This window comes from Nicotiana sylvestris, chromosome 10, assembly GCF_000393655.2.
Source record: "Nicotiana sylvestris chromosome 10, ASM39365v2, whole genome shotgun sequence".
Taxonomy (NCBI): Eukaryota; Viridiplantae; Streptophyta; class Magnoliopsida; order Solanales; family Solanaceae; genus Nicotiana; species Nicotiana sylvestris.
The window spans coordinates 150,212,881-150,226,215 of NC_091066.1; the positions used below are offsets into that span (position 1 = coordinate 150,212,881).

General features: G+C 34.0%; 1 protein-coding gene across 3 annotated transcripts; it reads right to left on the minus strand.

The window, feature by feature from the left end:
* Window positions 1-359: 359 nt before the first annotated feature.
* On the minus strand, window positions 360-8,207 carry LOC104242363 (uncharacterized). 3 transcript variants are annotated; one of them, XM_009797398.2, is made up of 8 exons: window positions 8,084-8,207; window positions 7,893-7,959; window positions 7,217-7,315; window positions 6,389-6,418; window positions 6,118-6,219; window positions 5,910-6,017; window positions 950-1,004; window positions 360-781 (listed from the first exon to the last, which is right to left on the minus strand). In XM_009797398.2, exons 3-8 carry the CDS (start codon window positions 7,306-7,308, stop codon window positions 728-730), a joined length of 441 nt encoding a protein of 146 aa, XP_009795700.1. In that variant the 5' UTR covers window positions 7,309-7,315; window positions 7,893-7,959; window positions 8,084-8,207; the 3' UTR covers window positions 360-727. The 3 variants fall into 3 exon arrangements, with proteins under 3 accessions (XP_009795700.1, XP_009795702.1, XP_009795703.1); XM_009797400.2 differs by having other exon boundaries at window positions 7,918-7,959; window positions 8,084-8,170; XM_009797401.2 differs by lacking the exon at window positions 7,893-7,959 and having other exon boundaries at window positions 8,084-8,176.
* Between the last annotated feature and the right edge of the window lie 5,128 nt (window positions 8,208-13,335).

Genomic DNA, 13,335 nt, shown 5'->3' on the forward strand with positions numbered 1-13,335 from the left:
TTAGTGAAAAAATTATTATGTCCAAACGGACTCTTAATCTCGTGATATAACAGCAGTTCGATTGTAACATAGTTTTGGTATTACTTCTATTAACCGTTTTATTAAAGGCAATTTGATAAATATAGGATACCGGAGTTCCTTTTTAGGGGGGAATTTTTTATTACAAAGTGTTTAAACAAGTAACTATGAAAACAATTAAATAGAGTACCGAAGGAAGGAACTTTTCACATGTAGACAATTAAATAGAGTACCGATGGAAGGAACTTTTCACATGTAGGAAGAAAAATTACTGATCCTGCCTTGTCGACAATTTTCCATGGAAGACCAAACTTTTTGCTCTAATTTATTTGGAAAAAAAATGCAAATTGAAAATGTCCATGTTATTGTATCTCAACAATATAAAACCTTCATAGAGACACACAGTTAGGCATTAGCATTGACCTCAAATATATTAGTCAAATAGGTTGTATGGTTCCAATTCCAGTCGTTCTGATACCTAATGCAGTATCCAAAACTTCTAAAAAAACTGATGGAAATTTTAATCAATCACCCCTCCTCTTCCACAGATGATCTTTTTTAAAGGAACAGATAGAGAAGTCCTTTATAGAACATTTGCACATCCACCATTTTGATGGATAGAGAATTAGCTTAGACTTCATTTTTCACTTTTTGGTGGTCCTCGTCTCTGTAAATCCCCTCTCCTTAACCAATTTATAACATGTACACCTTAGTAAGCTGGCTCTGCCGGAAGCTGGAGCAGCTCACGTATCCCTTCATGAACCTGCATTCAAGTTTTTTCACAAAATATGCACCAGTTAGTGTAATTTCATCAGGAACATAAAAGAAAGCTCCGGTTTATCTCTCACAACTTGATATTATGTGCGTCCTTGAGAGCTCCGAAGCACATGTTTATTAGGAAGAAGGAAAGGAGAAAAATTAACCCACATACCATCTTGATCTGGGCCTTAATTGATGCAATTAGACGTGTATATTCCTCTATTTGCCTGCACATTTAATTGAAAAAAAAATCAACATTCAGTGTAAGGCAAGAAAGATGACTTAAAATAATGCTCGCCAGAGCATTTCCGCTTGAACATGGAAAAATGAAGTCATAAAACATGTCGGAGAAGGTTATTCTCTTCCTTGAGTGTGAAAAGCTCAAACACATAACTCCTCCCCTCACCTCACCTCGACCCCAAAACAAACCAACAAGAGTTGAACCAGCTGGCTCCAATACCAAGAGGCTCAAAAGTAAAATGGAGAGGATGTGGATAGGAAAAGAAAAACAAACATCTGACCTGATTAGACACTTGTTATTTTTGAATGCAACAGTAAGAATTAGACACTGAAATTTACAACCGAAAATTCGGTATTCTTATCTTTTTCATCCATAGCAGTCTGGTTAAAGCTTAGACGAGTTTGAAAACAAAAACATAGATTGAACAAAATGAATTGCAGCCAGTTAGTTGAATGATACAAACAATAATTACATCTCAGCCCCAAATAAGTAGGAATCGGCTATATGAATTCTCACGGATCATGATTCTCAATTTAAACTCATCTCGAGCCAATGTTATACAAAATAAAAATAAAAGGCTGAATACATATGCAGCCCCTTAAACTTGGCAGAAAATTTCACTAAGACACTTTAACTAAAGGTGTGACCTATTGAACACTTGAACTAATCTAAAAAAGTGTCAATCGAACATAATGTGCTGTTATGGCACAGTGAGTGTTTTTCACCTCCTTTGAGAGAGTGAGTATGCTTCATATTTTCCTGAATTCACTTTTTTATCCAGAGATGTACTAGGTTTTCCTCTCTCACTACATTCTTCCTGTCCCCCTAATTCATTCTTCGGCCGGAAAATCCAACATCAACGAAAGCCATTTTTTCCGGTAATATAACCCGCTTTTACAACCGCTAAATCACTTGGAAAATCTATAAAAATCTAGCCACCAAACCATAACAAGTGCATAAGTGAATTATGGATGATTTTAAATTCTAAAGAAGAAAAAGAGAAAAAGTTGAATGTTGAATGTTGAATTTTCCTTTAAAATTATTGTATAATTCATTTTCAGCCCACGTATCTTGTAACTTGCAGTATCTCAAAACTTGTCTTCCCTATGACTCTCACCTAGAAACCTCTCTACGTTGAAAGTCATGAAAAACCCCACTTCATGAATTATAGAACCTTAAATACGGACACAAAAGAGAGAGAAAATCAGAGAATACTAAAACAAAAAATAGCACGAAGGGAACATGGAGAGAAGATGCAAGTAACGGTCGTCACAGCCAGAGAAATGGTGGAAGAAACCGTCTCCTTCGTTGTAACGCCAGTCGCGGACAAAACTGAAACGCAATGTCAAACTTTAACTCAAAGTCAACCCACTGTGGGCATTCTTTCTTCTAGCTCAAACCTCGTATGTGTTTTTGGTGGAATACGTGTTATTTTGATCATTCATAAAAGGGCGTCTGTCAAAGCTGAAGAAAAAAAGTCCTCATCGGAGGATAGTAACAACAACAACAAACCCAGTGTAATCCCACAAGTGTGGTCTGGGAAGGGTAGCGTTTACGCATACCTTACCCCTACCTTATGAAAATAGAAGGCTATTTACGGTAGACCCTCGGCCGAGGATAGTGATTTCTCTATACTTGTTTTAGGACAGGCGTCAATTTCCAGCTGTTTTGATTTTGCCGCCAATCGTGATTTCAATTGAATTTGTTAACGCAAAGACAGTTTTTTGTGCATATTGTGCTCTTGCCGGAGTAGGAGACCAACCCCAGTCATCGGGCATTAATTTTTACTTGTTGCTGATGTGTCTTCTTTTTATTTGTCACTTTGCCATGACAACTGCTGTGAATCTCACGCATTCTGATGTTTCTCCTGAGTTGAAAAAGGTGTTCAATTGACATATTTTTAGCTTAGTTCAAGTGTTCAATAGGTTACACCTTAAGTTAAAGTGTCTATGTGGAATTTACTGACAAGTTTAAGGGGCAGCATATGTATTCAGCCAAAATAAAAAGTACCAAAAGTTCTCTATATATTTCTACTAGCATATAGATCTCTGACAAGGCTAAAGGAGACCTAGGAAGCATAGGATCTAAAATAAAACATACGAACATGAATATTTCCCAACTGATTGGCATCGCCTATATAGATCTTTTTATTCATTGTGTCCTATCTTTCACCCACATCTATATACATACATACGTACAGAGGCGGGCCTATGCTTGTAGAAGAGGGGTCACTGGACCCCATTAACTTCGGCAAAAATTCTGAATATATAATTGTATATATGTTGAAAAAATGGTCATATGTTTTGCTTGGAACACTTAAGATCAAAAGTCCAATGGGAGCACTAGTTGAGCATTTCGCTCATGTGCCCCTGCCACCTTCACATCCAAGGTCCGCCTCTGCATACACACCTAACACACACACACACACACACACACACACACACACACACACATATATATATATATATGGAGTTCTGCATCAAAAATATGGAGTTCAGTTAAGACTATAGCATAGAGGCTCCCTCTGCCTCTGAGAGTAATTATGAGGTTCTAGATTTAGGGAATGCAAAATGAATGTATTTATTGCCCTGCATGTAGATATTAAGCTTAACTGTTTTCTGCTTGTTATCTTTTCTTCTTGGCTTTGTTTCATTTGAAGGCCATTGCAGCGCTTAAGAAAGGAGTAAATCTGCTGAAGTATGGGCGCAGAGGAAAACCCAAGTTCTGTCCTTTTCGTCTTTCTAATGTGAGTTCTTTAGTTATTCATTTTCAATATATTATTTTCCTTTGTGGTTCATGGGGTTAAAATGCATGCTGGAGGACATAATACAGTATCTAGGCGTTTAAGTTCTTAACGTCTTCAGTCTGCAAAAGGACATATTGAAATTAGTGATCTCATTGGAAGTGATTAGTAACGTTTGTATGATACTACAGAAGTTCAAAAGCTCGGCATTATGTCTTTGCTGACATTCATCCTTATATGAACATTTTGTCAAAGGATAGAAATTGTTTGATGTTCAGGACTCCCTTATTTGCATAGAGAATAAATTGACCATCTAATTTTATTGATCTTTATGATGCAATTAAGCAGTCTCCTTTTACATTTAGGATAGCTTTGGCACCATAGCAGATGTGAGATCGGGCAAAGGCACAGATACAAGCATTTTGTGTACACCGTGCACAAAGAGTTGAAAGCGAGGGAGAGAAGAGAAATAGATTTTTGTATTATCCACAGAGTTCTGAATAGTGCACAAGCTCGCCCTCGGGGATTTTTTGATTATCCGTTGAATATGCATTTCAATAAGTACTAGTTTTTTCCTTTACTTGCTTGGAAACTTGATTACAAGTTGTATTTATACCGCATCACTAAGGGCTTTCTTGGATATGTATCAGGACGAATCTGCGTTGGTATGGTATCACGGCAAAGAAGAAAAACAGCTTGAACTGTGTCATGTTTCAAGGATTATTCCTGGACAGAGAACTGTGAGTTTGACTATTCCCACCTTTCTTCCCTAATAAAGGAAATTTTCTCCCTCAATTTTCCTTCTACGAGCGCTTCCAAGGAGAGACAGTAGGACTGTAGTTTTGTTAACTTTCCGAAAATGGCAATGTCTATTGTTCCTCTTTTCTTTCTATTTGCTTTTCATGTTTTTCTCAAAGGGTGGTTGGTGTAGTAAAGTGGACCAAACTCTAGGATGATGGAGGAACAGAGGGAGCAACCAAAAACTTAAAGGAGATGATGTGCTCTATGATTGACTTGTAAAGATTGTTCATTTATAGTTCACGAGGCTTTTTCTTTTCTTACTTCTTGCCAAATTTAGATCCTTATTCTGTGTGATTATATATTACTTCTTGCTCTGGAGCTTTAGTTTCAAGTGGCTAACCAAAACAGCTTTAATTTTTCTCCTCCTTAGGCAATATTCCAGCCGTATCCTCGACCTGAAAAGGAGTATCAATCATTTTCTCTCATCTGTAATGACAGATCTTTGGACTTGGTAGGTTTCTGATTTGTCTCCTCAAAAATAAATATTTTTTTTCCTGTAGAAAAAATGAGCATTTTGATTTCTACAACATAGTCTTAAAAAAAATTCTACAACTCTAATGATAATTCTGTGTAGATCTGTAAAGACAAGGATGAAGCTGAGGTATGGATTGCTGGGCTGAAGGCAATAATTACACGGGGACGCTCTCGCAAAGGAAGAAATGATGCAAAAAGTGAACCCGTGTTTCACTAAGTCTGCATGTATTTCAAGAGACAGTAAGCCTTCCAAGACAACTTCCTTGTGATTTTAGGTTTATCTCGTCCCATTTTAACACCTTCACTCAACATTATTTCGCACCCATGAACCGGTGCTCTTAAGGAGCTTGGGCTATTCAACTGATAGGACTAGGGGCTAGCAACGCAGGACATGGCCGAACCATCTCAAGTGAACTTCTTTTATTTTATCCTTGATATATGCTATTAGTTGAATTATGCTGTCAGTAAACTTTAAAGCTGGTTATTCATGAAATGTAGCTTTAACTGTACTGTACAAATCTCAGAATTCTGCAAACTTCCCCATCTCCATTTATTCAAGTGACTCACTTACCGGTAATTGGTTTTAGGAAAAAGATCCAACCTATTTCTTATCAGTAAAAAAGAGATCCTCACTATACATCATAAGGAGAAACTCCATGAGGGATTTGATCTATTATTAAGATGACCAATTCATTGAATTCTTGTATTTTATCATCATCAATTCTTCTCCAAATCTTAAGAACAGAAGACGGATTTATCATGTAACCAAGTTATACTTTACACAATCATCTAGATTTTGAAAGAAACTGTAACTAAATTTATGCCCTCAAACTAAAATAAAACACTAACGGTGGAATCACAAGTTAGAAGTACCCGGCTAATTTCTCCTCCCTTGCTGATATATACTTTAGAGCTTCCGACCAAGTGAACTCTACATGAAATCCAAGTCCGACATCGACAAATATGCGCGTTGTATCTGGCCTGTCGAGCATGTTCAAATGATAGCAGACATCACTTGCTTTTGATTTATTTTTCTCAGAAAATTGCTTCCAACATTAAAATAAAGCTAACAAAGACTTACACATCAGCTTGTATATATACTTCAGAGCCAAGATTAACCAGCGTCCTCATATTAGTTACACTGTTTTTCTCCAAATTCTCTATATTGCTTCTTAAATCTGAGCTAAAAGAAGGTGGTTAAGAAAACTGCACAGACCTCATTCCAACGTCAAACTTCAGATAAACAATTAAACAATTTAATTCATGCAAGTAAATACATCAAAAAGTCCAAACGACTGAAATAATGATCCAACTAAATTTCCATAACTGTGTTATATACAAGGGAAGGATACAAAATCTTTTGCTGTTCAAAGACCTTGTCCCTGCAGCCAACAAGTGAAAGGAAACAAAATAAACCAAGTTATGCCATCGTAAGATTATTTGCATGAAAGAAAATAAGATTCCCTGGGTATTTCCTCAAGTAACATGTATTTCCTACATCTGCCAGCAAGAACTAGCCAAATTCGTATGATGAAGACTCAAGGGCTTGAAGCTCCTGGTTACGATAATTAAACTTAAATACGTATAGATCTTTTATCATATGCAGGTAACTTTAGTATTTTGGATATAAACCATTCAATTACTTTCTATGCAACAGTTTGGACATCACTGTTCCCCATAAGGCGTAATTTGTCTACTGATCAGTTCGCTAATTGCAGAGTTTATTCCGACACATCGCCTTCATACATTAAGATGCTAAAACTTTTTAACACAACATTGCAGGATTAAGCCTCAAATTGATGAACAAAATTTAACCATGACTAGAATAACACCTAGTTTTTCCTCGTTCTACTGCACAATTTGACCATTAATCTGGAAAATGAGTTTTTACAAAATCAGCCATAATTTATACTCTGATTGATGGAGGAGCAAGCTAAATAAGTTTAAGGAAATCACCATAATAGGAATCTACTAGAATATACTTTAAATATAGGTCATCAAAGATCCTTGTCTGTTAATATGAAAAGTGAAATGTTCAGCCGAAAAACTTCTTTGTCATTCAAGGATAGGGATCGAATAGAAATGCAGTAAATGGTGTGAAAGAAAGTAATTAGAGATATATGACACAGAAAATGATTTCAGGAAAACCGAGGAAACTAGAATGAGATATTTGTTACAACCGTTCAGCAATTGCATGAACAAGATCTGGTTTCAGACGGCGATCAACAAACTCCTCAAATCTCCTTACTTTCTCATGTTTAATAGTGTCCATTGCAATCCTGATACAAGATAAAATTGTGCAAGAAAAAACTTAAGCAACGCATCAAAGATAGAGCAGAACAAATTAAGAAATGAGACTCACACATCCGGAGACAGTGAAATAGTCACAGTTAGAACCCTAATTTCACTCATTAGAGTTTAAAATGGAGGGTATTTCTCTTCCCTCCTTCATTCAACCATTCCTCTGTTTTTTTTTTCTTTCTTTTTTTTTAAGAGCAGGCGGTGTCCGGACCAGTATACGGCTCCTTGATTATTGGTATATATTACTTCCCACCAAGAGGTACCGGGAAACTCTGCCACTAAAGCTTATGACCTTAGGTAGATGGGAAGAAATCCACCTATTGTTCTTTTTGCATCTGCTAGGATTTGAACTATGGTTCTCCAATGTTTATTTTCTTTCTTCCACTTCTTTAATTTTTTCCCAATAATAGTGGTGTTCAGGCCACCTCGATTACTCCATTGCTAAGCTACATCCATGGGTGCTTCTCTCTTTTCTCTCCTTTTTCCTAAATTTGTTAGTTTATAAAATGTTTTCAAATCATGGAATCAGAATACAACAAATTTAGTAAAACATACAAAATTATATTTCTGGGCTTCTCACTCGTTCAAAAGCCGTCCCTTCCATTCCCAGAGCGAAACATAGCTACAGCAACAACAAAAAGAAGGAACTATACATTTAAAAAAAAAGGAAGCAGAAATTAAGTTGAATAATGAGACAGCTGTATTTAAGTCAGCCAGAGAAATTGAGGCAACTGTTTAGTATTCACCTAGGGTTTCTGTGGAATGAATGAAGTCTGTTGCTTCGTCAGAGACCGATGCCGACGAGAAGAGAGGTTTGGACATTCACTCGTCGCCTTCACAATTTATTCATCTTGAGTTTATTTTTATTTTATTTTTATTAAATTGAAAAACTAATGAGTTTTTCTAATTGACTTGGACACGAAAAAAATATAATTTTAAAAAAAATTGAGTTAAGTTGAAAAAAAAGTTGAAATTCAAAATTGTGTTTGAATATACAATTCACTTGAAAATTTGTTATAGTTTTACGAAGAAAAATGAATTTTTACATGAAAATATGATAAAAGCCACTTTTTCAAATTTCCAACTCATCTTCAGAAAATCATTTCAATGTATAACCAATTGTTTGAATTTTTTTTCAAAAAGAAATAAAAATTTCTTATGGACAAACGGGTCCTCGGTTTGATTGGACAGTAAATTTTGTTTTCTTAAGTTGTAATCTCAGATTAAATACATATTTTTTTGTTGTTTTATCCTTTGTGATATGATTTGGAATTACTCTAATCTATCTATCTATTATCTATTATTAATTAAAAAGAAAGAAGTCAGCCATGAGAATTTGCCAAGTGTTGCATTAAGAAAATGTCATGTGGTAATTTTAGGCTAATTTTAGTTAAGTTAGGTAAAATTGGTATTTGAATTTGAATTTCAAAAAAAATATATATATATATATATATATATATATATATATATATATATATATATATATATACAAACCGTAGAAACTAAAACTGCTTTATTCATAACTCGATAGAGGCTACTTTGGAAACCGTTTTCAATTCTCAACATAAGTCATCTTTTTTTGGAACTCCCACAATCTCACTTTTCATGTGACAATGTCTCTCAAAGGGCATATTAAATCTAACTTTTTGGATCCTTTTCCATGGAAAATATAAAAAAAATCACTTTCCACATCAAACTGATATCACAAAAGGTATATCACAAACAGAATCAAAAACACTACAAAAAATATTTTGTAACCAAAGGTATGTTCTTTGATTACACTAACATCTCTTAAATACCTATTATATATATTTGTAGTTGCAAGCTATAAGTAATAAGACCATTAGAATAAAAAATTTAATAATCGTGGATCTACTTTGTATATAAATGGGTAAAAAGATAATTTTGGCGATACTGATGATATATAAAATTCAGGTATAAGTTATGAAGTCTTTATAGTGAAATATCTAATGTAAAAGAGTAAAAAAATTATCGTATAAATTAGCTTCTAAAAGGACTTGATCAAATGAGGTTGCTTGGAAAAGTTCAACAGTAATCGAGTTCTTAGCATTACGTTCCAATTCAAAAGTTGAAAAGTGTATAAGAGTAGATTATTTCCAGTCGATAGTCAAGTGCTGAGACTAACTTCTAAGATGATTGATTTATTCTTGAATTTACAGCCAAAATCATGAATTCCTTTGGTCTCGTGTACTGGATGCACTAGCAATTTTTGCTGATCTTTAAGGAAGTATTGATCATTTACATATATGTTTAAACAAATCCTTTGGGAAGTACAATGTTTTAGAAACGCTAAGTGAAATGTAACCATGAATTAATCTATGGGCTTGTGACACGGTTCAGTAACCAACATGCATATTTCTACTTAGATGTTGAAATAGTGAAGAGGTGAGAGAAGTAGAGAAGATATTCTCCTTTTAATTGTATATATTTCTTCGATTTAGTTCATTTATTTATTGGGATATCGCAAAATTGAGGCTCAGGGGAGGTGGGAATTGGAGTTTGGTTTTTTTAATATATGAGTAAAACGTTATACATGCCTATATTAGTCGTTTCCAAATTCTTCATTCTATTTGAGGAAAGGTGCCAAGTAATATAGAAAATTGCTCATGGCAAATAATGAGAAGTATACTATTTATTATTCTAATAGTTCGTAAGTTCTCAGTTCACTGACCATTAGGAAAGTTGTGCATAATTGGCTCTACTTTAAAACAAAATTTTATATATATAAGAACATTTTTGAAGTCTTCCCCTTTAAAAATTTGCATTTTATGTTTTTATATTTTACCATAATTTATTCTTATTAAAATATTTGGTTAAGTTTATTATTAGTTATACAACTAATGACGCATATAAAATATATTTTATAGACATGAGGACATGGCATATTGGACCCTCCAAAAATACAAATTATTCTTTCGAAAGTGAAGAAAGAGTTCTTCCTATGTCTGGTGTGAGTGACAATATTATCTATTTAATATATTTATAGTTGCGTAGTAAGTTTAGGGCTATAAGTCAAAATACTATCTGTGATTGGATGTTCTTTTAACAAACTGTATCATCATGTTGTAATAATCAAGACTGTTTAGTGCTCTTTCCCAAGAATTGAATTATGGATTCAAGTTGCACGTCCCGTCCTCTAATGTTTACGGTTCGTACCTCGCACATAGTGGGAGCTCAGTGCACCGGGCTGCCCTTCAATAAATTGAAAAGACCAGCAGTGTTCTATTGAAGTCTTAACTGAATGGACAACTTAGTATGTGTGTATAGACTACAAGTGGAGTGTGCAATAAGGGGATAACTTCTCTAGCAATGCCTATAGATGACCCGGGGAATAGAGGTAGCAGTAGTAATTGTCTTAGATCAATATACGCTCATAAATCTTACACATGACATGGCAGTTACAAAATAACATAGAATACAAAGATGATGAAGAGTATCCGGCATAACTATATCTTTGCACACTTTTGTTATAATAAAAGAAGAATCTATATTGACAAATATATATGTATATATTAAAAATTCATCCCTATTAATTGATTTAACTACTACTGTCTAATTTTGAAGCCTCAATATTACAGAGAAAAATTATGTTAATATTAAGAAGATAACTGTATCAATAACCTCATAGTGACTTCCTTCGACATTTATCGATTTTTTTGGGATAAATCTAATTTGACCTTTAAATATTTCGGAGGAACATATGTTTAGTCGTATTATGGAAGGTGGACTTGACAACTTATGTTGAGAAACATGGCATTCTGTTTTGACGCTGATGTATTCCTCTATTTTTGGATTGAGACCTTTTACGAGAATGTAAGAATGCTCTTTTCTTATTTATATATATATATATTCAACAATTTATTATGTACATGCAGTGTATTCCAAAAAGATGCAGTGTATGAAGACTAAACTAACTGGAACAGAAAGATTACCAAGAATATTATTGGTAACATGCAATGTTTGACTGGACATAGTGGAGCCATAGTATTTCAATAACATGCTTTTCATATATATTTTTTGTACTCATCAACTTATGAGATATCTTAAAAGGAACATTGATAATTTATAGTTTAATCAATAAGCGATATTTCTTAGTTATATATATTTTATGCAGAAATCTCTTTCTATCACAATGAGAAGTAAACTACCTTATGGCCCTCGAATGCTGGCTAATCGGCCTTTTCTTTGAAACGGAGGAAATACCAGTATCATTCTCATATTAAAGGTATATTGTTTGCCAAATTTTGTTGCACCATTTTTTATTTTTGTCGAATAGCAAATGTAGCATTGACAGACAAGTAAAATAAGTTTAACTGCCATGGTCTGTCAAATTTTTGAATAGATTTAAGCTTTTACAATGCAATGTACAATTTAATTTATACCATTGATTAGCAATTGTTAATTTTTGTGTGAACACAAATTGTTCTCACGAAAGTATTATAACGCTTTTAGTAGGTTTGAAGGCATTAAATTTTAACTTTTAAGTGCCTAATTATTATCAAACACCTCTTTTGCCACATTATAAAAATTACTGTAATGTGCAATCTTCCTCACTTTTGCTTATTATAAGTTCATGATGAGATGTTTAATGGGAAGTGGAAGACATAGATTCTCATGTTCTCATGTGCTATGGAAGAAGCCTTTGATCTTATAATGGTCGGAAGGAGCCATCGCGACGATCTACAACAATTATTAGGACTTAATAAATGGAATGATTTACCAGAACTTGGACCAGTTGGTGATATGCTTGCTGCTGCAGAGATAAATAAACCAGTTTCAGTATTGGTGGTGCAACAACAAATTGTTAAGAACAAATGAGAAAGTGAACCCCTTGTAGAGAAGCAAATTGACCATATAATACACAGTAAAACCTCTTTATAACAGCCTCATTTGTTCCAATTTTTTTGACGAAGTGCTGTTATTTAGAACAAATATTATAATATAACATGAAAATTGATTTAAAAAACTTGACTTTTATAGTGAATGTCTGTTATAAAGAAATCTGACTCTATGTAAATGGTTCCCCAGATCAAGCAAATTATGCATTGATGTAGATATCTTTGTGCATTTATAGTAATACCATGTCTATATGTAAATTAACATTTAAATTTTCATGGCATATAATAGTACACATCTCTAAACCAGCTGCTCAACTTTCATAATTCCGTAGTTTAATTTGCTTGGTGCTAGGCATAACGATAAGAGGACTCATGAACTTTTCCATGTGCCTCTCATAATAGATTTATAACTAAAATTAGTTACGAATTTTGTTGCTAATCTGTCGCTATAGCTAACTGTAATGTGCAATTTTCATCACTTTTGCTTATTATAAGTTCATGATGAGATGTTTAATGGGAAGTAGAAGACATAGATTCTCAGTGGTGATCACTTTCAATAATTTATTGACATATAAATACTATGGTAATATGTAATCTTCATCACTTTTACTTATTATAAGTTCATGATGAGATGTTTAATGAGAAGTGGAAGACATAGATTTTTAGTGGTGATTTAGTGCGAGATGGATTGACAAACTGAAGCAAGCAATAAAAACTGAATTCAGGTTTGTGTTCGAGGACAATTATGATATTGGTACAGGATACCACCATTCCTTCAGGCATATATGTTATCAATTTTATATAAGAGTTATGTTTTCTTTCAAACTTCAAATAATTATTTTTCCTCAGGACAGAGCAGACATTATATTTTTCCATTCCGTTCTTTGTTGCCCTAAAAACATGGGAGATTAAGGAGAAGACCAGTATAATTGTAAAATAGAGCATTCCAGAATAGAGCAAGAGTGCAACAAGGTATGTTGGGGAAAAAGATGCTAAAGTTAAAGATGTTAAAGTGAAAACAGGAAAAGATGGAATGGGATATTCAGGGAAAGTAGCTGAAATATTGAACAAAAAGCCAGTAATTGCTAGCTGGGAGCTGCACAAGTATGACACCTTGTGCAAGACACATCATTTTATAC

Bases quoted from the DNA above. Each gene is read 5' to 3' on its own strand.
- LOC104242363 (XM_009797398.2), bottom strand. From the start codon at position 7,308: ATGGACACTATTAAACATGAGAAAGTAAGGAGATTTGAGGAGTTTGTT. The intron at 6,018-6,117 runs GTAAGTCTTTGT...CATGCTCGACAG, and splicing joins GTATATATACAAGCTGATGT to GCCAGATACAACGCGCATAT. The intron at 1,005-5,909 runs GTACTTCTAACT...TTAAATGTGCAG, and splicing joins AGGGAGGAGAAATTAGCCGG to GCAAATAGAGGAATATACAC.